Raw genomic sequence first — 26829 nt, forward strand, 5'->3', positions numbered from 1 at the left:
GATCAAATGGGAGTCTTCCCCTGGGAGCTGGCATGGACCCAATGGGCCAAATAGCCTTCTTTTGTGCAAAGAAATGAAAGCTATCGCCCAAAGGGCAGGAGAAATGAGGAAGCGATTAGAAGGGATCTTGTTTCAGATGCTAGAGGCCTCAATATAGAGCCATGTTATAGTGATTTCAATTATTATTTTAAGTAATGAACTTCCAAAATGTGTCTCTCTCTGTCCAATAGAAAAATTTAACTGGACTGTTCAACATTCATTATTAACTTGATGGAAGGTCAATGACCAGAAAAATTACTTTCAATGTGTAGAAGTTTCCCGCCTAGCTGAGGGTATCAAGTATTATCTGCTTTTAATTTAAATTTTCAGCATCCGTAGTATTTGCTTTCAAGATCCATTTTCTGTTTAAGTTGTAGGTTACAAAGGAGCTTAGCTTTTTTTAAAGGAAGCATACATTCAAATTCAAATCTAACGTGCTGTAAGCTAGTATTGAAACAATCACACATTCATCAGCAGAATCAAATCGCGTCCTGTATTGCTCTATAATCTATTTTTGATTTGATCCATGTCGGAAACCACAGGAAAGGAAATTGTGGTTAAAAAAAATTACCTGCTGATTTGCATGCATTTTCAAATAATGATGTTAAGAAAAGGCACATTCAAGTTTATAAAAACTAGTTTAAATTACACTGAAAGTGTTAGAATGTTATTTAATATCTAATTATTAACTTATTTCAATCCACCTAAATAACGATTAGTCATAGATTTTAGAAGCAAGTAAGCAGTAAGCTTGATCTGATTTCAGATGTAAGTGCACTGTAGTTATCTTGGATATGTAGAGGCAAAGAAATCCAGAACCTTCCAGAATATTTTGGCTGTAACTAGTGCTGGAGTGTGCTAATAATCAGATGTGATATGGAAATACTGGGATCATGATGGGCTGTAGCTATACTTTCTATTTGGACTGAACAGAGCTATAGGCTTAAAAATTAGGCTGGTGACCTAGATCCTATGCTTCAGTAAGTCCCAACCTATAAAGGGTCTAGTGTATGCAAAAGCAAGGATGTAATGTTGAGGCTTTATAAGGCACTGGTGAGGCCTCACCAATATTGTGAGTAATTTTGAGCCCCTTATCTAAGAAAGGATGTGCTGACATTGAAGAGGGTGCAGAGGAGGTTCATGAGAATGATTCCGGAAATGAAAGGGTTATCGTATGAGGAACGTTTGATGGCTCTGGCCTATACTCGCTGAATTTTAGAAGCATGAGGGAGAGAGGAATCTCATTGAAACCTATCACATGTTGAAAGGCATAGATAGAGTGGATAAGGAGAGGATATTTCCTATATTGGGTGAGGCTAGGACTAGAGGGCACAGCCTCAGAGTAGAGGGACATCCATTTAGAATGGAAATAAGGAATTTCTTTAGTCAGAGGATGGTGAATCTGGAATTCATTGTCATTGGTGGCTGTGGAGGCCAGGTCATTGGGTGTATTTAGGGCAGATTAGTCAGGGTGTGAAAGAATATGGGGAGAAGGCAGGAGATTGGGGCTGACAGGGAAAATGGATCAGCCATGATGAAATGTGATGGGCTGAATGCCTCATTCTGCTCCTATCTCTTAATGTCTTATGGTTTGTTCATCTGGGAATGGCAGTGGCACTCTCTGAAGAAAAACAAGATTTAGAAGATGCCAGAGGTATCTTCTAAATCTGATTTCAAGGAATCACTGAGGTGTTTTCTGGAAAATGTTAACAGAAAGATAACCTGGTAACAGACTTACTCACATTTATTTCTTTTCATCAACTGGCCATTTCCGAAGACATCTTTGTGAACTTTATCTGTCAGTGATGGAGTTGATGCATCACACCCAGTGAATCAATTTGCCTCTTAGCAAGCATGTTCAAAAATGGATTAAGTTATTGCAATTACTATTAGTAAGCTTTACTTTTAAAAGTGGTTGGCTTAAGTAGAAAAATAATTTGCAGTGTCACACTTATGAAATGTTCAAATGATATTAAATGTACAAATAAATGTAAATTCTTTACCAATACAATTATTATTTGTTAAAATGTAAGATGAACATATAATATGAATAAAGTCTGGAAAAAATTGATCTATTATCTCATTAGAACCATGGGTGAAAAAAGTAGAAATAGTTAATATGGAACCAAACAAATTGTTTATACCAATTGGGAGATCAAAAACATGGGTATTGTATTTAATGGAAGATGTGCTGGCATTGGAGAGGGTCCTGAGGAGGTTCACGAAAATGATCCCAGAAGTGAAAGGGTTAACACATGAGGAGCATTTGATCACTCTGGGCCTGTACTCACTGGAGTTCAGAAGAATGAGAGAGGATGTCATTGAAATCTATTAATTTTTGAAGGACCTAGATAGAGTGGATATGAAGAGGATGTTTCCTATAATGGAGGAGTCTAGGACTATGGGAAACTGTCTTGGAATAGAAGGACATCCATTTGGAATAGAGATAAGTAAAAATACTTCAGCCGGAGGGTGGTGAATCTGTGGAATTCATTACCACAGACAGCTGTGCAGGCCAAGTAATTGCATATATTTAAAACTGAGGTTGGTAGGTTCTTGATTAATCAGGGTGTCAAAGGTTATGGAGAGAAGGCAGGAGACTGAGGTTGAGAGGGATAATGTTATCAGCATGGTAGATTGGTGGACCAGAACCAATGGGCTGAATGCCCTAATTCTGCTCCTATGTCTTATATAAAAGACAGTGGAAGTAACACATGTTCATGTGAAAACCTGTGAGGAAATGAAATTAGCTTTCGTTCATTCACAATTAGTAAATGGGGTAACAATTGTGCCAGTATTCAAGATTGGACTGAATAAATGAATGAACCAATTGGGTTAAATTAGCAAAAGGGTAATCCCAAGTGGAAGATAGAGGATAGATAGTGATATGGAATAATGAGTTTTAAAAACTTCTTTCAGCTTAATTGTGGATAGACTTGAATCATGTTTGTGTCAGCCATGAGCCAGGTTCCTCTGGGACGGAAGCTCTTGATTTTAGATTTGAACATGAATCTATAGCTTATGCAGCAGCAGAGATGATGCAATGTTGGAGATGTCATCCTTTGGCTCAAAGTTAAAACAGCTTGCCCCCAGGTGACCATGAAATATTCCCTGGCATTTATCTTAAAGAAAATGGAAATTATCCCCAAAATCTGTTAATCAACATCACTAAAAGAAACTTGTTTGTGCGACCTCACTGCATGCTGACTGACTGTGGAGTTTCCTACGTTATACCTGTGATTACACGTGAGATTATCAGACTAGATGTATTACATTTCAGGACTATACAGAGGCCATCATGAAAGATGACATGTGTAAGCCTTTACTTGGAGAAGTTATAGTTATAACTAAGTATATCAAAGATGAAGAACATGGGAACGCCAGCTTGTTGAAGAAGGAACAAAATTCCATATTGATTTGATTACAGAGTTCTAAAATTCAACACGAGATCAGTTAATGGATTGACCTTCCTTAAAGTAAAAACTCAACATTTGCACAGTGCATCTGTTCATGTGTGAAGAAGACCATCACTTATCTTGGTGCCTGCTAGGAATTGTGACAAGTGAGTTAATGTACTCTGGGTTATTTCAAAATATTGTAGAAATGAAATTGATCACAATATTTATTATGTCTTGCAGTTGTCTTCATTTGCAATTCATTGACTTTACTGTAATAGTTGGCTTGAATGCACTATTATGTGATTAATTTTGGCCATGTTTCTTATCTGAGACTTGAGCCTGTCATTTCTCATATTTAGAGCAGTTACACCTTCCCCTCACTCCTCTTTCCCCTCGTGTAAAAGAAAATTCTCCTCTGTATTCTGCATGAATACGCAGTTTTATATGCACTGTAAGTGTCTATCCTGAAAAACTGGGAACACATCCAGATTTAAAACCGGTGTGTGTTTTAAAAGAAACTTTAAATTAACAGTATCCTTTGTTAGTGGCTCTTCTGTGTGTAATTAACCCTTTCCAAACAGTTGTGTCAAATTACACATACAGGCAATGTAAACTAGATACTCTCATCATATATTATAGAACTGCTTTCAATGTCTTTTTCTCCCTATTCACTATTAATCTCTCAGCTTCTACTATTGACACTCATATTCTCTCTTCTTCCAGACAACTCTTTCTCTTTTTTCTCCTCACTCTCCTTTCATTCCTGCTCTGTCCTCTCACTTATTATTCCAACCATTCTCTTCTCAGCACAATCTTTCCCCGACACCCTGTTGTCCTCTCTTTCACTGTCTCCCACTGAAGTTGTGCCCCTTTGTTTTGCATCACGCCTTTCCTTTCTTTACCTCGCCTTTGTTCAAACCATCAATATAGTATGGACATCGTCAACTGTACTTTTTCCATTGATGCTGTCTGGCCTGCTGAGTTCCTCCAGCATTTGGTGTGTGTTGCTTGGATTTCCAGCATCTGCAGATTTTCTCTTGTTTGTGATATGGTATGGGGGTGGCTCCAATTTTTCACTTTGTTCTTGCAGCTCCTTTCCTATAGACATCTTACAGTTGTTTGGGGGAATATTTTGATTTGCTTTGTAGTTCTCAGTACTTTATGCAATAAGAAATTATTGCTGCTATCAGTAGAACACAAATGAAGTAAATATCCAAACCGTGTTTGCCTTGTTAAGTACCTCTATTTCTCTCTCAGGTTTTTGATGAAAAGTGAAAGCCCACATGCTTGCTGGAGTGATACTGGCCTGAAAAGCATACACTATTTTCACTGATAAAAGATTAACATTGGAAAATTGACATCTTTGCACTTCAGATACGCTTTTTATGCACATGAGCTATCCTGAAATATGCATAACACTAGTATCGTGGTATTACTCGCAAAGTGCGACTTGCACTTACTCTTATATGTGATGCTGAGACTTTATAAGGCACTGGTGATGCCTCACCTTGAGTATTGTGAACAGTTTTGACCTCGTCATCTCAGAAAAGAAGTGCTGGCATTGGAGAGGGTTCAGAGGAGGTTCATAAGGATGATTTCAGAAATGAAAGGGTTACCTTATGAGGAACGTTTGATGGCTCTGGGTCTGTACTCATTGGAATTTAGAAGGATGAGGGGGATCTCATGGAAACCTTTCAAATGTTGTAGGGCCTACACAGAATAGATATGGAAAGGATGTTTCCCATGGTAGGGGAGTCTAGGACAACCTCTGGATAGAGGGGAGCCCTTTCAAAACAGAGATGCGGAGAAATTTCTTTAGCCAGAGGGTGGTGAATTTGTGGCACCACAGGCAACTGTGAAGACCAGGTCGTTGGGTGTATTTAACTCAGAGCTTGATGGGTTCTTGATTGGGCACGGCATCAAAGGTTATGGGGAGAAGGCCAGGGAGTGGGATTGAAGAGGGGAAGAAAGGATCAGCCATGATTAAATGGCAGACTAGACTCAATGGGCCAAATGGCTTAATTCTGCTCCTGTGGCTTATGGTTTTATGGACTTGTATTTCAAGAAGAGATTATTTTATCCAGTTGTAGTCCTTATGCCAAATCGTTCATCATGCAAACATTGTTTTTAGCTGAGCAGAGGTAATTGCCATTTTATTTCTATGTTCTTGCCTGTTGATTCTTTCCTTAGATATTTTCATGATTTCCAGTTGGCTGAGGGTTTACCCTTTTACCACCCACTGGATCACTTGGTCTGGCGCATAATTAGCAGGCACAAAATGGGGAGCTAGTGCTCACACACTGAGATCAACTGCCCTAGCATTCTGCTATGCACCTGCAGAATACTGTCACCTGTATGGGGCTGATCAGCCCATGCGAAGAAAATAGACTCGTTGCTTAATGAAGCCTGCCGAATAATCACGGGCACACTGTGCCCCACGCCCACTAGCATCATTTACAGACTTGAGGCATTGCTCCCCCAGAGATCCGAAGACACACTACAGCAAAAATTGAAAAAGGTAAACAGAACTCGGATCCACAGCACCCACTACATCATCATGTGCCAGTTTCCAACCGCCTAAAGTCGAGGAAAAACTTTGCTATGGTGAAGGAACTACCACATGGAACATCCCCCCACCATACAGGATTGACCTCTGGCAACAAACAGAAGCCAGAACCCCACCAAACAATACAGTGCAAGACCCCAGAGAAATGTTACCAGACGGGGCACTGCTTGACAGACGGAAGTGGTGCACTCTCAACAGAGCGAGAGCGGGAGTTTGTAGGACGGGAGACAACATGGTGAAGTGGGGTTTAAAGACCAGCGAATCCTGTGAGTGTGGCAAAAAGGTGAAGAACATTGAACACGTTCTGCATAACTGCCCACTCTCACCTGATTTAGCTGACACTGACCTGCTCAACGTCAACCAAACAACACTAGAGTGGCTGCATACATCAAAGTTGCTGGTGAACGCAGCAGGCCAAGCAGCATATTTAGGTCACACAGTTCTTTTGTTCTTAATTTTCAATACTGAATTCTTGAAGCATTTTTATTTGGAATCGAAATGCAAGAGATTCTGCTGGTGTGAGAAATCTAGAGCAACACACAAAATGCAGGTCAAGTAAAACACATCAAAGTTGCTGGTGAATGCAGCAGGCCAGGCAGCATCTCGAGGAAGAGGTACAGTTGACGTTTCGGGCCGAGACCCTTTGTCAGGACTAACTGAAAGAAGAGCTAGTAAGAGATTTGAAAGTGGGAGGGGGAGGGGGAGATCTGAAATGATAGGAGAAGACAGGAGGGGGAGGGATGGAGCCAAGAGCTGGACAGGTGATTGGCAAAAGGGATATGAGAGGATCATGGGACAGGAGGCCCAGGGAGAAAGAAAAGGGTGAGGGGGGAAAACCCAGAGGATGTGCAAGGGGTATAGTGACAGGGACAGAGGGAGCAAAAGGAGAGAGAGAAAAAGAATGTGTGTATATAAATAAATGACGGATGGGGTACGAGGGGGAGGTGGGGCATTAGCGGAAGTTTGAGAAGTCAGTGTTCATGCCACCAGGTTGGAGGCTACCCAGACGGAATATAAGGTGTTGTTCCTCCAACCTGAGTGTGGCTTCATCTTTACAGTAGAGGAGGCCGTGGATATACATATCAGAATGGGAATGGGACGTGGAATTAAAATGTGTGGCCACTGGGAGATCCTGCTTTCTCTGGTGGACAGAGCGTAGGTGTTCAGCGAAACAATCTCCCAGTCTGTGTCGGGTCTCACCAATATATAGAAGGCCACATCGGGAGCACCAGATGCAGTACCAGACCTAACCAGTTCCCCTCTACCACCACTCTGCTCCATCTAGCGTAATTAGTCGTTACTCTTAATAATTTCTCCTTTGTCTCCTCCCACTTCCTCCAAACTAAAGGTGTAGCTATGGGCACCCGTATGGGTCCTAGCTATGCCTGCCTTTTTTTTGGCTTTGTGGAACAATCTATGTTCCGTGCCTATTCTGGTATCTGTCCCCCACTTTTCCTTCGCTACATCGACGACTGCATTGGCACTGCTTCCTGCACGCATGCAGAACTCGTTGACTTTATTAACTTTGCCTCCAGCTTTCACCCTGCCCTCAAGTTTACCTGGTCCATTTCTGACACCTCCCTCCCCTTTCTAGATCTTTCTGTCTCTATCTCTGGAGACAGCTTATCTACTGATGTCTACTATAAGCCTACTGACTCTCACAGCCATCTGGACTATTCCTCTTCTCACCCTGTCTCTTGTATAAATGCCATCCCCATCTCGCAATTCCTCCATCTCCGCCACATCTGCTCTCAGGATGAGGCTTTTCATTCCAGGACGAGGGAGATGCCCTCCTTTTTTAAAGAAGGGGGCTTCCCTTCCTCTACCATCAACTCTGCTCTCAAACGCATCTCCCCCATTTCAAGCACATCTGCTCTCACTCCATCCTCCTGCCACCCCACTAGGAATATGGTTCTCCTTGTCCTCACCTACCACTCCACCAGTCTCCGGGTCCAACATATTATTCTCCGTAACCTCCGCCACCTCCAACGGGATCCCACCACTAAGCACATCTTTCCCTCTCCTCCCCCCCCCCGTTTTCCGCAGGGATCGCTCCCTACGTGACTCCCTTGTCCATTCGTTCCCCCCCCATCCTTCCCCACCGATCTCCCTCCTGGCACTTATCCTTGTATGCGGAACAAGTGCTATACATGCCCTTATATTTCCTCCCTTACCACCATTCAGGGCCCCAGACAGTCCTTCCAGGTGAGGCCACACTTCACCTGTGAGTCGGCTGGGGTGATATACTGCATCCGGTGCTCCTGATGTGGCCTTCTATATATTGGCCTGCTGAGTTTCTCCATTTTGTGTATTGATTTACTTGGACTGGTCCTAGTACTGTTGCTCTTAGCTGTCTGTAATATAACTGTTGCATAATCCTTTAAGCCACTGCCTTCCTTGTGACCTAGTTTTAATTCTCCATTTTCAAATTATTACTCACTTTCTCTTTTATTTGACTCTTTCCCATTGTCACCTCAGATTTTTGTGTTGCCCTGTTCTTTATTCTGCTAGCTTAGGTCCTGAATTAAACGTCATTAATTAAAAAAAACTGAACTGTAAACTTCTGTATTGCATGTATTGTTATGAAATATCTGGCATTAAGTCTTTATTTCATAGACCGTGATATTGAATCTAAGATGAACACCAATGCTGATCTTTGGGCTAGCCAGTTTACATACTCTCAGAAGAGTGAGCATTCAAATTCATTTGTTTATTATCCATAAGGAAGTTTTAAAAAATTAAATATTACCATGCATAACATGGTATTTTTAAATTAATTTTCAAACAGGGAAATACCTATCATGTCATTTAAATAAAAGTAGTTTACATTAATATAAATAGCTGTTTTAAAAGTTTAAGCCTATATGAATTGATGTTTTTAAAACATTGTTGAATAGATTAACTTGTTAAAGCAAAAGGCACCTGTTTTTACTCAAGAGAAGAATAATTATGTATTGAAGCTAATCATTAAAATACTAAAAATGGTTTGTAGATGGGCCAACAAGAGCTACTACGAGCTTTGATATTTAAAAAAAGAAATAGACCATTTATTTCACACTCGACATCTTCAATATAGATTCTCTTTGCTTCAATTGTAAGGTTCTGGAGATCGTTTGAAAAGTTATGTGCATCTCGTTTGTTGATTTAAATGACAGGCCCTGTCTTCAAACAATAGAATACTTGGAAAGGTTTAGTGCAAACAGTATGGCATTAATGTCCTATATGAGAATATTACAACTAGAAACAGTTTAAAAAATGTTAAGGTTCATTAATCAGATCTTCTGTATTGTGTATGTGCCAAAACAGAAAGATGGTCTGCTCCCATAACTTCAAAAAAGTCGTTGCATTTGTTGTTGATTCTTTTTCACTACTATAGAATGGATTCAAATGCAGTGAAATATTTCTCTTAATCTAGATTTTGATCATTTATGAGTGATAATTTTGTATCATGCAATGTTTTATTCAAAAACCAATGTATGGGGAAAGCCAGCCTAGAAGTTAAATTAATAATGTCATTTTTCAGGTGTACACCATTACATTTCAATTACTCGTGATATGCTCAGATTATCTGTCCCTAGAAAAGTATTATGTTTGTTTCTTCTTATCAGTATATCGTTTGTTTGTTTCTTTTAGTTGCACCAGGCTGCTGAAATTTCGCAGGTCAGAGGAGCTCGAGTCATAGCAGCAGAAGACATTTTGTTTTTAATGCGGAAAGACAAGGTTTGTTAACTATTTTAACTGATCGCTTCCTTCAAACCAAATCAGTAGTAATACCTTGAAATATTTATTTTAAGCTTGATTTTGATCATGAAGGTTAGTAGTTTGTATCCTACTGTGTTCTGTTCACAAATGTGCGTGAATGATGTTATTCAGTTTATTCTTCCAACAAGAATACATGTTCCTCATCATGGCAGCCAACTGAGCTGTGCTGACATTATCCAGTTCTGAGTCCCATTTTTGTGCTAATCATGTGTGCTTACTTCCTTTCTTTCACTGTAGATTATAAGGGGAAATTGTTGCTCAAAGAGCCTTGAGTTATGTCAGCATTGGAATCCTGTTACAGTGAACACACAGGAGTAAAACATCTAACAATGCCAACCTTCCCCTGTTGCTATGCAGTGATTCCTCCTGTGAGTATTGCAAAATAGGAATTAGGTCAGCTGGGATGACCTCTCCTAAACAAGCAGCCTCCTTAAGCATTGCTGTTTAGGTACACTACAATTACCTGAGAGGAGGAAATCCAGAAGGCTACAACAGCTTTTGTTGGCACCATCAAAAATGAAGAAGCTCATACAAAATTAAAATATTCAAACATACTATATTTCTTTGGTAAATATTTGCTGTAATAATTCTTTTGATTTGAAACTAAGCCAGCCATCAGAGAAATATAAATCCTTTCATGTTCAGAACTGAGTGGTTTTAAATTGGATTCCCTGTTTTGTAATTTAATGTGTTTCCAATTCAACTACAAAAATATTTAAGGAGGAGGGTAAGTGTGAGCAGAGCATTTTATCTTTGATTTTTTTCAGTGTCTCTATGGATAAAAGCATTGTCAATAATATGTTTACTACCTTAAGGAAAAAGAAGTTCTTAGATTTGTTGTACATCTGAGAGACTGTGCATTTAGAGTCTTCTCTTCTACCAGATGTCTTCTTATATCATTACTGATGAGCATGGTTGTGGCTTAATGTGTTTTCAAGCGGCTTTCTTCTTTTCTGTGTGACTCCTAAAGCGTCTAGAAGTCCATCCAGAAGTGTTGGATCAGAGGGAAAAAAGGTACCAGATAAAATGAAAGAGCCACCACCTCTACTTTCTGAGGAGGCTGAAGAGAATTGGACTCTGCATGTGCATACTCGCAACCTTCGAGAGATGTGCGGTAGAGCGCATCCTAATATGCTGCATCACTGCATGGTACGGAAACTGTACTATGGTGGATAGGAAGGCTGTACAACAAGCAGTCAAAACTGCCCAATACATCACTGACACCAGCCTACCCCCCTCCCACCCCCACTCACCCTGTTTACGTCCACAAGCAGCCTGTCTTCCAACAATAGAGATTCACCTATTCTTTTTGGTTCATTTGGATCTTTACAAAAAGACTTAGACTGATCGAGACTCCAGGAAGAAATAGGGGTCTATGGCTCAGTCTTGGGCTCATTCCCATGTTTCTACTGTTACAGACGATATAATTGAAATGACATTTTTATTGAATGCTTTTCCCCTGTAAATTATTTACTTCCCCAGCAGTATGCAATATTGCCCTTCTGAACGGATGATTACACTGAATCTGGTGTGAGAATTAACAGATTTGGCTTTGAGTAGTTTGTATTGTTTTCTTCTGTCTATTCAGAGGGATTTGCTTATCTCCAATTGGTACCTCTACACAGTACAATTCACCTTATATCTCAGAAGTTCGCCATTTGGGAATCTCAGCTGCCAAAGGATCTCAGCCCGAAACGTTGACTGTACTTTTTTCCATGGATGCTACTTGGCCTGCTGAGCTCCTCCAGCATTTTGTGTGTGTTGCTTGGATTTCCAGCATCTGCAGATCTTCTCTTGTGTGCAATATAAGCAAAACATGTTATTGAACTGAAAGGCATTGAAGCAATTCATTCTGCATAGTTTGTGTATGTGCCAATGAGATGAAACACAAATAAAAATTTAAATTTAGCTTGGAATTTGTCTAATCTGCAAGTTCTAGGTGATCATCCCAAACACAACATGAACACTCCATCACAAACATAAGAAAATCTGCAGCTGCTGGTAATCCAAAACAACACTCACTAAATGCTGGGGCATCTCAGCCAAATGAACCCTGCCTGTCCATGGACATTCCATTTTCACTTTATTTTGTAGCAGATAGTGGCAGTTTAGAAAATACACATTCTTTTCAGTATTTTTATTAGTTTCTACATAGAAGAATACAGAGTACAAGAAAGTATACATAAAGGTCGAAAAAAAGCAACTACCAATTATGTTATATCTATTCATAATGACAATCTCATTACCCCATATTCATGTAGGTTAATCAAAGTTATATTGAAATATACTAATTTACTGCAAAAAAAAATCTAATCCCTACCAAGACCGAAGCTGTTTATTAAGGAGAAAGAAAGGTAGAATACCTTCTCGTGTAATAAAAATTAATAATAGCCAACATCTAAATTTAAACAACGAAATGAGGGTTTTTAAAGTTTTGAAAATAATTCAGAAAGAGTCCCCACAATATTTGAAAGTCTTGTTGAGATTCAGAAATTGAACAACGAACCTTCTCTAAATCTAAGCATGACATAACATCGCATAACCATTGAGCATGAGTAGGAGGAGAAACATCTTTCCATTTAAGCAAAAGCACCCTCCTAGTTATAAAAGAGCTAAGGGCCAAAATGTGTAAATCTGATGTCTACAACTTGATATCTTGTCCTGCAACAATACCGAATAGGGCTGTCAAAGGATTAGGCTTAAAATTAACTTTGAAAATTAAAGAAAAAGTTTGAAAAACTTCCTTCCAATATTATTCAAGACATGGACAAGTCCAAAACACATGAATTAATGAAGCTTCTCCATTATTGCATCTGTCACAGTAGAGAGATATATCCTCACTTCCTTTATTTGTAAGTAAACTAACTGATAATTTAATCATTAAACACTCTGAGGATCTGGATACAATTTAGAAAACAGTTTGGTTTATTGACATTTTCCCTTTCTAGTCCCATTTATTCTGATTTTTTTAAACCCTCCATGACTGATTTAATTTTTAAAGAATGAGACAGGTTGGGTATTAAATGGTTTTGAGATCTGTTTGTTGGAGGAAATCTTTTTTCATTTGAGCTATTGTCAGCTAAATATAGCCTACCCAAAACTCACTTTTTTTGGATATCTACAAATTAGAGACTTTCTAAGATCTGAGTTATGCACATTTCCTGTAAGCTCAGATAAGAATTTACTAGACGTAATTTTTAATTTGACACCTTTTTATAATGGTTCAATATCTAATATTTATGGTATGTACTGGAGACAAGGAATGTTCCTTTAGACAAAATTAAGAATCTCTTGGAACAAGACTTACAGACGTAAATATCTGAGGAACTTGGGATGAAATTTTTAAACTGGTTAATACATCATAGCTATGTGCTCACTACTCCTTCATACAATTTAAGGTGGTACATAGAATCCATATGACTAAAGATAAGTTATCTCATTTTTTATTCAGAAAATATATATTCAAATATTTCACAATGTTAATTATATCTGGAGAACTTAATAAAAGTCAACTAGGGATCTAAAGTTTATTCAATTTAAATTTATAACATTTCATTGATTCCCTTCTCATGATTAGGTTTGAGTAAACACTTTATTTGTCAGCTCTTTTGGCTTGTATAATATTACTTTAACTTCAGTTTGCAAGATGCCGTTTCATTAAAATATACTCTGTTAAATTTTCTTTCACTCATACCTTTGTATGGGAATTCATGCACTTCTGTGCTAAATTCATAAGGCAGTTGTCTGTGCATTGAGATTTGCAAGCTAACATGTTCAGCACAGTCAGGAGCTAGCCACTTGATTTCTCCTGTGTGCTGATAATAACAAGTAGGGTGCATGTTATAGATTCAGCCTATCAGAGTTACTCAGAACTCGGGCTGCTGAATGATTGGCAAACAGGGAATTAGTCGTCTTGGACAACCCAGTCTGATATTAATAAATTAGAACCTTTTGTCACTTAAATACAGTATTCCATGTTATCGTACATTGTGTATGAGAAATTGTTGGATATACTCCACAGATCATGCATTACACTTGAAAAGGGAAGCACAGTCAATATTTCAGTGATATTAGGAAAGGTTAAGAATATGTCTCAAGTTGGAGAGAGCGGTGAGAGCTGTAAGAGAACAATAAACAGGGGCTCTGTGATAATAGACAATAGGTGCAGGAGTAGGCCATTCGGCCCTTTGAGCCAGCACTGCCATTCACCGTGATCGTGGCTGATCATCCACAATCAGTATCCATTTCCTGCCTTATCCCCATAACCTTTAATTCTGCTGATAGGCTGGGGACCAGAAGAAGGATAGAATGAAGTACCAGAGGATAGGAGTGGTGGTGGTGAAAAGCCAGTTAATAACAAAAGATCTGGTTGATGAAATTGAAATGCTGAAAGGGGAGGTGTAGTTAAGATGTGACTCATCCTATCATGTAGATGTCTGAAAGGGCTATTCTGTCTGAAACAGTTCTATTATCGCCACTGTTCCATCTCCATCATCCCTGATTCTTCTCACAGCATCAATCACAGGGATGTACGTTCACTATTTTATCTCTTCCCCTTCTCCTATCCAGGTGAAGCAGTAATTTATTCCAATTTATTATGTTGCATTCAGAGCTCCAATAATGTAGTCTCATCTACCATGGAGAAACTGCACACAGTTTGGGTGGCTGCTTTCAAAATACCTCTCTTGCATACTTCAGAAAGATTGTAGCATGAAAAGAGATCGTTCAGTCATAATTAATTTTTCCCTATGCCTTCCGGACCGTAGCTATCCCTGCATAAAAACAAATATTTCCTTCAGTTCTTTCTGGTTCCTTTTTCATTTAGCTTCATTCAATATCCTTGTTTTTTATCCTTCCATTAGTTGGGACAATTTCTCCTTTTATTATCTGGACCCTGTTCTGCTCTCAGCTTCTTCACATTTTGCTCACCACTTAAGATTTCTATTTCATTTCTGCCAGAACCCCACTAAATCAACAAAACTTGATGTAACCTCAAGAAACACAACTTTCAGGATTCAATAATGAATATATAGATATATATAAAATCTAGTATACTATTATGTTATCTTGGTTTCTTATGCTTAAATTACATTGTTTGTAGTATTTTCTTTTTGGTATTGTTATCTTTTGGAATTTTATTATACTTTAACATTGTATTAATGTTTATATGGCTTACCTTTTTTGTATACTTACTCAATAAAAAGATTTAAAAAGAAAGAACAATAATGAATTCATATGATCACAGTCATTCTGGTTTTGTGTCCTACATTTGCAACAATGAGTTGTTTTCTCTCTGCTGTTTTAGTAATTTCAGACTTCAGTAGTCTCCTCTTAAACATGTTTTCTCCACATAGTATGGAAGTCATGAAGCTGTTATCACCTGTTTGAGGTATTTTCTGAAAATCCTTTCTAATGCTGAAAGTCTCTTGGAATTCACTGAGGGAATTCAAAGATGTGGCAGTTCTCAATTCTAATGCTGCACAATCCAAAGGTTCAAAAGTTCATTTTATTGTCAAAGTATGCAATTCTGATAGTCATCTTCTCAAGCTAGCTATGAAATACAGAAAAACCATGGGAGTAGTTGAAAGGAGAGATATCAAGCTCCCTCCCCGCCCCCGCAGAAAAAGAAACGAAGACTTGCTAACCCCGAACCCCTTAACCCCTACCTTGCACAAGAAATAACAGTTCGCCCACCCAGAAAGCGGCAGCTAGACCATCAAAAGCCCCAAAGCTCCCAAACCCTTCTCCCGCAAATAAAGAACAGCGACAATAGCATCAAACCCCAATCCCCTCTCACGCACACAATAATCTAACAGATCGCCCACATAGAAAAACATCGACAAAAACATTAGACCCCAAATATCCAACCCATCCCTCACCTGCTTGGAACCCCATACCTCAAACCTTCAATCGGTAACAAGAAAGAAAACACAGAAAACTGAAGGAGACCAGTATAAACTACGGTCCAATAGAAACATAGAAAACCTTCAGCACCATACAGGCCCTTCAGCCCACAAAGTTGTGCTGAACATGTCCCTTCCTTAGAATTTACTAAGCTTACCAATAGCCCTCTATTTTTCTAAGCTCCATGTATCTATCCAAAAGTCTCTTAAAAAGACACTATCGTATCTGCCTCCGCCACCGTTGCCGGCAGCCCATTCCACACATTCACCACTCTCTGAGTCAAAAACTTACCCCTGACATCTCCTCTGTACCTACTCCCCAGCACCTTAAACTTGTGTCCTCTTGTAGCAACCATTTCAGCCCTGGGCTCATCATCTTATATACCTCTACCAGGTCACCTCTCATCCTCCGTCGCTCCAAGGAGAAAAGGCCGACATCACATAAATCTTAGAATTTTGAAAACATCTCTCATGCAGCATCGAGGAGAGCTACTGCTCGTAAACAGTCCTTCTGTCGAGAGTGACCAGCGATCCCATGGGCTTGACGACTGCTGATCCTGAGACCTTGTTGACCCTTCTCATCAGCAACGAGGAAAGCTACCACTCAAACTCAGTCTTTCATGGAGAACAACGCTGACCTCCTCCGCATTCACCTCAGTGCTTCAATCTTCCTTGACTCTTCGAAATGGAGCGGATCGTGGCCCTGCATCCTGTCTCTGGTCTTTTCCACAAGGCTTCTCATGTTCGTGGTCCCCTCCTGGAATCCTCTCGAGGACAGCAGAGCACTGGATCATTTGATCATACGCAAAACTGTGCGTCAATGTCTCTAATATTTTCCAAAACACAAACAGGACAAAAAAAGCAGATGTAGAAAAGGTGAAATAATTAAAATGATTGGCTATCTGAAAGATGTCACCCAAGGAATTGTTGTTCGTTTGCGTTATCTTGACCAGAGGTTCAGTTTATCCATTGCAAGCCACCTGTACCCAATCAGTCCTGGAGGAGGAACAACACTGATTTTAGTTTGCTTGACAAAGGGTGGACAATTAAGTAGGATATTTTAATAGACTGGAAATAAGTTTGAATCTTTCTAAATGTAAGAAACATTTGTATTTTTCGACAGTTGATGAAACCAGGTGCTTGCCTTAACCAGCTCTCAAGATTTTTTCTGCCACTGCATTTTTGTAGACAAAGCTTTTTCTGAGCTCTCACATAATAGCATAGAAGGACCTGTAGTGAGGCAATCTTGAGAATGAGAAGTTGATGCCAAGGTGTCCTCACAAAGTCAATGTGAGTTTTCCCTCGTATATCAGCTGCCAACATGGGCTGCTCAGCAGAAAAAAAACAAGGTCCAGGCCATTATTGTGGTTTACACAGTGAAAGTGGGAAATTAAAGTTAACAAGTAGATATTTAATGTAACATTTTATTGTGAAGAAACACACTCACATTTATTTCTCTTTATTTACAGAAAAAATTACGACGATTGCTAAGGTATATGAGTTTCCGGGATTTCAAATCCAAAATCATTAAGGGTGTTGAAGATGAAGATATTATTGAAGCAGGTATTTAAAAAAAAAAGTTATAAGTGGATTAAGTACATTCTTCATTTCAACGTTTCGAAGGCTCTATAAGACCATAAGATATAGGAGTAGGCTATTAGGCCCATCAAGTGTGCTCCGCCATTCAGTCACGGGCCGATCCAGTTCTTCCAGTCATTCCTGTAGAGTTAGTGTGCATATAAAACTATTGACTAGCTTTGATAAACTACTGTAGAAGTTGCAGAAACCTAACTGAGGAGCCCATGCTGTAAAGCTGGCAGATAAGCTCTGACCTATCAGCTTGTGAGTCGAAGTTTGGGACTCCTAAGCACAGGTTGAATTGTATTTATATATGTATTTAAATTTGTAAATGTTATTTTAATATTTTTACTCTTTAGTTAATAGATGAGTGTTTTTGAGTGTTTCTGAATGTTAAAGACACTTAAATCCCAGTGGCATCTACAATAACCAGTGAACGTTGGGTCTTGGTGTCACTAGATGTTTAAGCCTTTTTTTGGGAGTTCAATCTGGCTACATATTTAGAGATACTTTACTGGACTGAGCCTCATTGATCGGCTCAGTGGCAGTATTCCAGTGCTCAGGACCCTACTAGAAAATAAGCATGGCTGGGTCAGAAACTGGTGAGCTTAAGTGATTCACTGGTCAGTTGAAGGAACTACTCACGTGATCCACCATGGAGAAAAGAGAATGAATTAAGTTTTCTGGAAGATTCCATCCAAAGGTAGACCTCAATATCATTCTTTTATTTACAAGGTGTAGGTATTTATCTAATTAATCATATATCTTTTGTTTCAGATCTGCACACAATTAGACTTATGTGCCTGATATTAACCTGGGGTAATCATAACCAGAATTAAAAGTATACATTTCAGACTTGAGCCACAGGAATTTACAAAGGAGTCATTGTCAGTTATACCACACACATGGGTTTATGGGTCTCTTGTGCTCCGTTGAAGTGATTCTTCAGTGATACTATGAGTGCCTCAACTTTTCTCCTCCACCCCCACTCCTTTATTAACCCATTTGTAGATGGTTAACTCTACTTGACTGCTCTAAAGCCCCTGTTCTTGGCAGCTGAATGTAGTTTTTATTAGTGGCCACCTCATTGCCTTTCTATTGTAGTTTTCCATTCATCCTCTTCTATATCTATTTTGCTCTAATGTGAACAGTGAAATTGTTCTGAAGCACTGAAATCTAATGTGAAAAAAACACCTTTGACAAGGTTTCACACGGAAGGTTAGTTAGGAAGGTTCAATCGTTAGGTATTAATATTGAAGTAGTAAAATGGATTCAACAGTGGCTGGATGGGAGATGCCAGAGAGTAGTGGTGGATAATTGTTTGTCAGGTTGGAGGCCGGTGACTAGTGGTGTGCCTAAGGGATCTGTACTGGGTCCAATATTGTTTGTCATATACATTAATGATCTGGATAATGGGGTGGGAAATTGGATTAGTAAGTATGCAGATGATACTAAGATAGGTGGCGTTGTGGATAATGAAGTAGGTTTTCAAAGCTTGCAGAGAGATTTAGGCCCATTAGAGGAGAGGGCTGAAATATGGCAGATGGAGTTTAATGCTGTTAAGTGTGAGGAGCTACATTTTGTTAGGACTAATGAAAATAGGACATACATGGTAAATGGTAGGGCATTGAAGAATGCTGTAGAACAGAGGGATCTAGGAATAATGGTGCATAGTTCCCTGAAGGTGGAATCTCATGTGGATAGGGTGGTGAAGAAAGCTTTTGTTATACTGGCCTTTATAAATCAGAGCATTGAGTATAGGAGTTGGGATGTAATGTTAAAATTGTACAAGGCATTGGTGAGGCCAAATTTGGAATATTGTGTGCAGTTTTGATCACCGAATTATAGGAAAGATGTCAACAAAATAGAGAGAGTACAGAGGAGATTTACTAGAATGTTACCTGGGTTTCAGTACCTAAGTTACAGAGGAAGGTTGAACAGGTTAGGTCTTTATTCTTTGGAGCGTAGAAGGTTGAGGGGGGGGCTTGATAGAGGTATTTAAAATTATGAGGGGGATAGATAGAGTTGACGTGGATAGGCTTTTTCCATTGAGAGTAGGGGAGATTCAAACAAGAGGACAGGAGTTGAGAGTTAAGGGGAAAAAGTTTAGGGGTAACACGAGGGGGAACTTCTTTACTCAGAGAGTGGTAGCTGTGTGGAACGAGCTTCCAGTAGAAGTGGTAGAGGCAGGTTTGATTTTTGTCATTTAAAAAAAAATTGGATAGGTACATGGACAGGAAAGGAATGGAGGGTTATGGGCTGAGTGCAGGTAGATGGGACTAGGTGAGAGTAAGCGTCTGGCACAAACTAGAAGGGCTGAGATGGCCTGTTTCCGTGCTGTAATTGTTATATGGTTATATGTATAGATCTAGAGATCCTTGTTTGTCACCCTTGTCTTGTGATCCTTAATGAAAAGAATCACAATGTGAATCTATTTACCATGTTCTGTGTCCAGTGAATCTTTGAAAATCACTTCTGGTGCTTTGTAAATATCTTGTACCGTCTTTTTCAGTACTCTAGGATTTTAGGGAAAAAGGTCTCTCCTTGTGTATTTATTAAACAAATGAGGATTCTTATACTGAAGTCATTTGTTCTTCTTAATTTAGAGAAGTTTGGCACATCTTAATTTGTAAAGTCATATTCATGCATCTGGCCTGAACAATTGGAAGGAGCAGTTCAAATTTGCGACTGTTTCGTTCTTATTCTTAGATTCAAGCTGTTTATATCCTTTCTTTTTTCACTCTGACCTGCTAGTTGCTCTGGTAATGAAAAATTTGTTGTCACATTTCACTGTTGTTCTGTGTCGGCTGCAAAGCGGCTCACCACCATGATCTGCCACCCTCTCTTTTTATGGAATACTTGGGGTTTATTGTGTATTTATCCTAATAAACTCTTGTTTCCTACAGGACTTGATGTGCAGACTTTAATCAGATGTTGACTGAGAATGTTTGGTAAAACATTTATAATACATATCCTACAATATGGCTTCAAAAGCTTTCTACTGAGGTGTTGAGAAATCTCTATTTTATTTGCCTAAGTATTTCTTCAGTTCTGTCTCTATTTTGGTTTTATTCTCATTAAGTGAAATGATGAACTATTGCTCTTGGATAATCTTGATTCCCAATCTTTCTCTCCCTCTCTGCATTTTGCTAATACTTTGTTAATTCCCCATCCCACTGAGACACGAGATTCCTTTCTCACTGTGATTAGGAATTAGAGGCAGCAATGATTAGGAGCGAGAAAGGAAAATCTGTGATTGAACAAACTTCAAACAGCAACCGTCAAAGTTCAAAGTAAATTTTAGTATCAGAATATATATATAGGGACAGGTGAGTGTAGTTATCCCCTTTTGTGACATATAGTAACTATAACAGGATTAATAAAAGATCAACAAGAGTGCAAAAGACAACGCACTGTGTAAATGCAAATATAAATAAATAGCAATAAATAATGAGAACATGAGATAACAAGATAAAGAGTCCTTAAAATGAGATCATTTGTTGTGGGAACATCTCAATGAATGGGCAGTTGAGTGTAGCTATCACCTTTTGTTCAGGAGCCTGATGGTTAAGGGGTAGTAACTGCTTTTGAACCTGGTGTGCGAGTCCTGAGGCCCTTGTACCATCTACCTGATTGCAGCAACAAGAGATACTTTAGGATTTGAAGAGCACTTGTTCATTCCGGCTCAATATTTAGTTGAGTAATTTACGTTTTTAGTGGTGGCCTCCATCAGACTCTTCAGTGGCTGTCTTTAAACCATGTGTTCACCATATTTTGCTGAACACAGCTGCTCAGCATCAGTTGTGTTTAGGACAGGACAGTTTTGTATTAAGGGGTTTCCATTTGGTAGTAATGTCTTTATCTTCATTTGAAAGAGGCTCAACAATTTTGGAGGTGCACGCAACAAACACCTCTTTTCTTGCTATCATTGGAAGCAGCAAGCATACTGCCTGGTGGAGTGTGGGTATGTTTTGTCTTTGAAAATTGTCCATATCAGCACAAATTTTATGTGTTGATAGTTGCTTCTAAAAATATAAAAATAGTTCCCTTAATTTAAAACAGTTTGTTTCTGAAATATTGTGCATGTAGATGAATATGAGCTTTTCTCTGAATGTACTCCAACCTGTGAGTGCCCTATTCCACCACAGTACTGTATGTTGAAAGTGTTTTTAAAAAATTCTTCCTCTCTTTGGGCCTTCAATCCATCATCTTGAGTATAAAATATAATCAAAATAAAAGTTATTTTAAATTTAGGAGGAATTGGTTTTCAGTGCTGATGAAAGATACAAATAGTACTGAATAGTTGTATTGCTTTAAATTCTTTCTCCTCCCTTTGGTAATTGAAAATTTTGCTGTGCTGTAGTCTGTCTTTACTGATCTTTGTTTTAAAAAATGAGGGGGAATGCATTAAAAATATATTCTTCATTTACAGAAGTCTGTAGCAGGTGAAAGTAAGTCTCAGGCTCATCTGTGCTGCAGATGTTCAGGAATTTACATTAGTAATTTTTCTTCCTTCCTTTTATTCGCCCACACATAGACAAATCCAGCAGCAGTATAAACAAGCGCCAGAAACTTTACCAAGAATTCCTCAGTTCTATTGACCAAACAGGGGAGCTGCTGGGCTTGCTTGAGGAGGATGATGCTGATGAAGTCAAACAGGAGCGACTGGAGGTAGGTGGAGCAAAGGGATTAACCTTGCCAGAGTTAGTCTGTTCACATTGATAAATTCTGATGTTTTGAAATGTATCAACATCTGTTTTTCTGACATTTTATTTGAGTGGAATGAGCACATTACCAATTGAACTAAGCATGTGTTTTCCCTGGTGTCTTGATTCCACACTTCATTTAAAAAAACATGTAATAATGTTTTTTATATTTTACTGTGAGTTTGCCAGTGGATTTGTACTTAACTGAATGCTTTCTGAAGTTAAAGCTATGTTCACAGAAGAAATTGTTTCGTTGGCATCCAAGGGTCACGCTGCTGGATGACCCCTGGATGCTGGGAAAATAAATATTCAAATATGTTTCTTATATATATATGGCTTTGAAAGTGCGATTTTCCCAGCTTAGCTACTGGTCATTATTTAAAATTTCATTGATTTGCAGTGAAAGGAGTTCTTTCAATAGCAGTGCTCTTCAATCAGTTTCATGTCTGTAGATGTGTCCTGAGAGTATTGGCAACTATGGCTGCAATAATGTTAGTTTGTTCAATTAGCTGGAATCAAAAGCTCCTCTGTAATGTGCTTGGATTCTGATTTCTTTGGTGAATAAATTATGTTGGTGTATTGTCCATTCCCATACTGCAGGCTGCATCAGACGATTCAGTTCTTATTGTCCACGTGCACAATTATCTTACTACGTTCATGTGGAGGTTTATATCAGTATGAGAGCACAATGTCAGAACGGATGAAGAGACCTGTAGTTGTCAAATGGATTAAAATCTGCACGGTTGGATGTATTTAATTCATTCTAATTTGTTACATACCCTTAAAGATCTATCGCCTACAAATGTGTCCTTCATCCCCAATGCCAATGAATATATTCTGCTCTTTGAAAGCTTCTCTTACAATATTTTCTACCATTGGTAAAGAGTTGAGCAAGAATTGACTTGGAGGGTATCTTCTCTGAATTATGAAGTCACAATAATGGCTTGGAAATTTAATTGGTGATTGATTAACTTCTCAGAAAACTTTCGCCAGTTTATTATTGCTGAATGATTCACATTTGCACGTCTGTAAGAATCCATGTGTTTAAGAGATATCAGCCAGGTTCAGAGCTGAAGTGAGTGCTGGTGGCCACAGGCTGCAGCTGCAGAGTCAGCACAAAGGTTTCAAAGGTACATTTAATGTCAGAGAAATGTATACAATATACATCCTGAAATGCTTTTTCTTCGCAACCATCCACAAAAGCAGAGGATTGCCCCAAAGAATGAACGACAGTTAAATGTTAGAACCCCAAAGTCACCCCCAGCTTCCCTCCCTCCCACGCGTGAGCGGCAGCAAGCAACAAACCCCCCTCCCCCCACCGGCAAGATAAGCATCGCACCTGCCACCGAGCACTTAAGCGTGAGCAAAGCAACAGCAAAGACACAGACTTGCAGTTACCCCAAAGACTTTGCATTTCATCCAATATTCGCCATACCACAGGCTCTCTCTCTCCCCCTAATAAAGGAGAAAGAGGTGCCTCCATTTTCACGGAGGCAAGTAATTCCTCCCACAGTATTGAGCTGAACACTGATTTGTCATCTGTTCTTGGCCTCGATGCTTTTAATCTGGCTCAGCGCGTTAATTGGCCAAACGTCTGTTCATTATTTGCTCTCTCTGGAGTCCAGTTCACCGAATATTTCAGGATACCACGAAGACACCAGGTCATACCGACAGTTCAAAAGGACAGCTCCAAGCAGGAAATTACAAGATGCAGGTTGTAGTGGATGTAGTCCTACAAAAGTGTATTTCATTAAATTGTTAGTAGTTTTGTTTGCTGCTTGCAAAGCGTTGCCATCCTCACCGGATCTTATTACAGTCTTAGTCCAAAAATGGACAAATGTGCTGCTCAGAGGTGAAGGGAGTAACCCTCTTTGACATCAAGGCAGCATTTGATCAAGTATAGCATCAAGAGCAAGGGCTACACCTGAGTCAATGGGAATTGGGGAAACCCTCTGCTGGTTGAAATCATACCCAGCATAAAGGAAGATGTTTGTGATGATTTTGAAGTCAACCATCAGGGTATGTCTGCAGGAATTCCTCAGGGTAGTGTCCTAGATGGAGCCTTCTTCAGTTGCTTCATTAGTGACCTTCCTTCAATCATAGGGTCAAAACAAGAACATTTCTTGATGATAGCAATGTTCAACAGTGTTCATGCCTCCTCAGATAATGAAGCAGTTCACACCCACACGCAGCAGTATCTGAATGATATCCAGACCTAGGCTGGAGATAACAGGAGCATTCAAACCACAGTGTCAGGCAATGCAAGATCCAACAGAGAAAATCTAGCTAGCATCTCTTGTTATTTAATGGCATTACCATCACTGAATCCCTCATTATCAATATCCTGGGGGTTACCATCGACCAGAAACTGAACTCAAGTAACCATATTATCCAGGTCAAAGGCTAAGAATCCTGCAGTGAGTAACCAACTTCCTAACGCCCCTAAGTCTGGATGAGGTCAAGAACCTTAACACCAATCTATCACAGCAGCCCACTTGATAGGCACCCTGTCCGTAATCATTCTCTCACTCCACCACTGACACACAGTGGCAGCAGTTTGTACCATCTACAATATGAACTGCAGCATCTCAACAATCCTTCTAAGCACATGACATCTACCAGCAAGAGGGTCAAGGGCAGCAAAAGCATAGAAATATCAACACCTGGAAGTTGCCTTCCTAGCCACATGCTGTCCTGATGTGGAAGAATATCACCGTTGAATTCTGTTGGCTCTTAGGGGTTTGTAGACACCATCTCTGCACTGCTAAGAGCCAAAGAAATGCGAACCAATAGAATTCAAAGGTCAACGGAAGAGGTAGCCAATCAGGAAGCCAATGAAGCAAGCAAACAGGGGACTATATAAACGTGAGCACTTCCAGAGAGAAACACCAACAACTGTGCACTGAAGATGTCATCTCAATTGGTGATGAAATATCTGCAACTTAATTGCCAAGCTTGGTGAACACCACAGCAACAAATATTACCATCCCTTCACCATCTCTGAGTCAAAGTGATGAAACTTAACAGCATTGTGATATATACCCACACCTTAGAACAGGGTTACTCAACTGGTGTTCCGCGGAACCCTAGGTTTCCACAAGATATGGTGATTTTAAAAAATAAATATCGTTTTTCAAACCTCATACGTTGTGTGATGCTAGTGTTTGCAGTGGTGGCAGTGACTGAGCAACTCCATTAGCAATCTCTTTAGAGGTCTTTCAGCCCAGTATGGCAGTGCGTAGTAGGACCATGTTTATTTGTGTGAGTTCGTTCTCAGCTTTTGACATGAGATAGGATAGGCAGTTAATAATTGGTGAGCGCTGTATTGCACGGAGGGGAGGACAGTAGGCTGATGAGGAGCGTGAAATGCATTTTCTGAGCATTGAATGAACTCGCCTACCTGGGGCTGTCACATGAGCCCCTCCCTCCTGAATTACCTCCCACAATATCCCCTTGCGTGCCGCTGACTGGCTTAGGAGCAAACAAACTTTACTGGTGTAGAAAAAAATTGCTGGGAAATTTTCATTCTGAAGAAGTAATTTCTATGCGCCGTGGCGCAGCTGCTGGCCTACCGCTTTGCTGTTGTAAATGTTGCAAAATTCTTTGAGGATGTAACAAAACACACTGAAGTTCTTTGAGAATGTAACCTCCTTCTCGAGGACAAATAGAATGGGCAAGAACATACGGGGTAGCCTATGATGCTCGCATTCCATGAATAAATAGTTTTATGAACAAACTGAAACCAACTTAGACTTGGTTCATTTTATTCTTGCACTTCTTGAAGGATTCATGTGCACCACATCCAATCACTTGTTAACACACTTACCTTTCCTTTGCAAGAAAATGTAATACAGCAAACTGGTAGAAGACCCTACCATGCCAAGAAGCAGCTTGTTTTGAAACAAACTTGAGCTTGATTGCCATAATGGATGTAACAATCAAGAGGATCCAGGAGAATTGGAGACAATGAAACACTCAGTTTGATTCTGTTCCACATACACAACAAGCACATGTTGCATATAAATGTGCCTCTTCATCTGTCCTTTCCCATGACCATGCATATGCCTTTCCTATTTCAAACGACCCAGGAATACCAGCTGACCAGGGCACAACTGATGAGCCTGTAGAATCAAAAGGGTGACCATGTCTCTGTAGCTCACACCCTCGTCCATCATCCCAATAATGGTAATTATATACAGCAGAGGGGGAGTATTTAGAGGTGTTTCTGTGCATGGCATTCACCAGGCAGAAGTGGATTGCTGAAGAGAGGATTAAGTTCATGATCCCAGTTCTCAGAGGTTGAAGTCATTTACCAGTTTGGCTGTCGGCTCGAATAAGGAGCACAGTGAGATAACCTCCAGAGGAAGGCTTGATAAGGATACAGGGACAGCACTGAAGAGATTCTTCAGCCCATTCAGTTCGCGCTACCATTTACACTAATTAATCGACTTTGTTAAGTGCTTCCACATTCTCATCAGTTCTCTCAGATTGTCTCCACTCCCTTTTACATGAGGGGTAATTTACAGTCACCAGTTAACCTACATGCCCATACATTTTAACGATCTGTAATCTGTCAAACTACTAGTTTGGCTGTAAGGGGACTGCTGCGTGGAGCAGTACAGCTGCAAAGACACCTGGAACATTTGCACCACTGGAATTCATAAGTGTGATCTTAGATGTTCCTTTAGTACTTCATGTTGGCTAGAAATAACACGTGCTTGGTTCTTGCTTTAATGATTAGAGTACAGAGCAACAGTTTACTTGCACAGTGAATAATCGGTCCTGTCCTGGACCCAGCACTTAGATACAATCATAAGAAGAGCACAAAAGCATCTTTACTTTCTAAAGAAGACTGGCTTGTTACCAAACACTTTGTG

At 39.6% G+C, this 26829-nt stretch overlaps 1 protein-coding gene across 9 annotated transcripts in view; it reads left to right on the plus strand.

Moving 5' to 3' along the window:
- The window catches only part of supt3h (SPT3 homolog, SAGA and STAGA complex component), a 425840-nt gene that overhangs the window by 290218 nt on the left and 108793 nt on the right, over positions 1-26829 (plus strand). For all 9 annotated transcript variants that reach the window (XM_063035264.1, XM_063035273.1, XM_063035254.1 and 6 more), the window contains 3 exons: positions 9637-9723; positions 17138-17231; positions 21784-21917. In XM_063035264.1, the coding sequence (XP_062891334.1) occupies positions 9637-9723; positions 17138-17231; positions 21784-21917 (315 nt within the window). The remainder of the gene's footprint in view (positions 1-9636; positions 9724-17137; positions 17232-21783; positions 21918-26829) is intronic.

This window comes from Mobula hypostoma, chromosome 2 (assembly GCF_963921235.1).
Source record: "Mobula hypostoma chromosome 2, sMobHyp1.1, whole genome shotgun sequence".
Lineage (NCBI taxonomy): Eukaryota > Metazoa > Chordata > Chondrichthyes > Myliobatiformes > Myliobatidae > Mobula > Mobula hypostoma.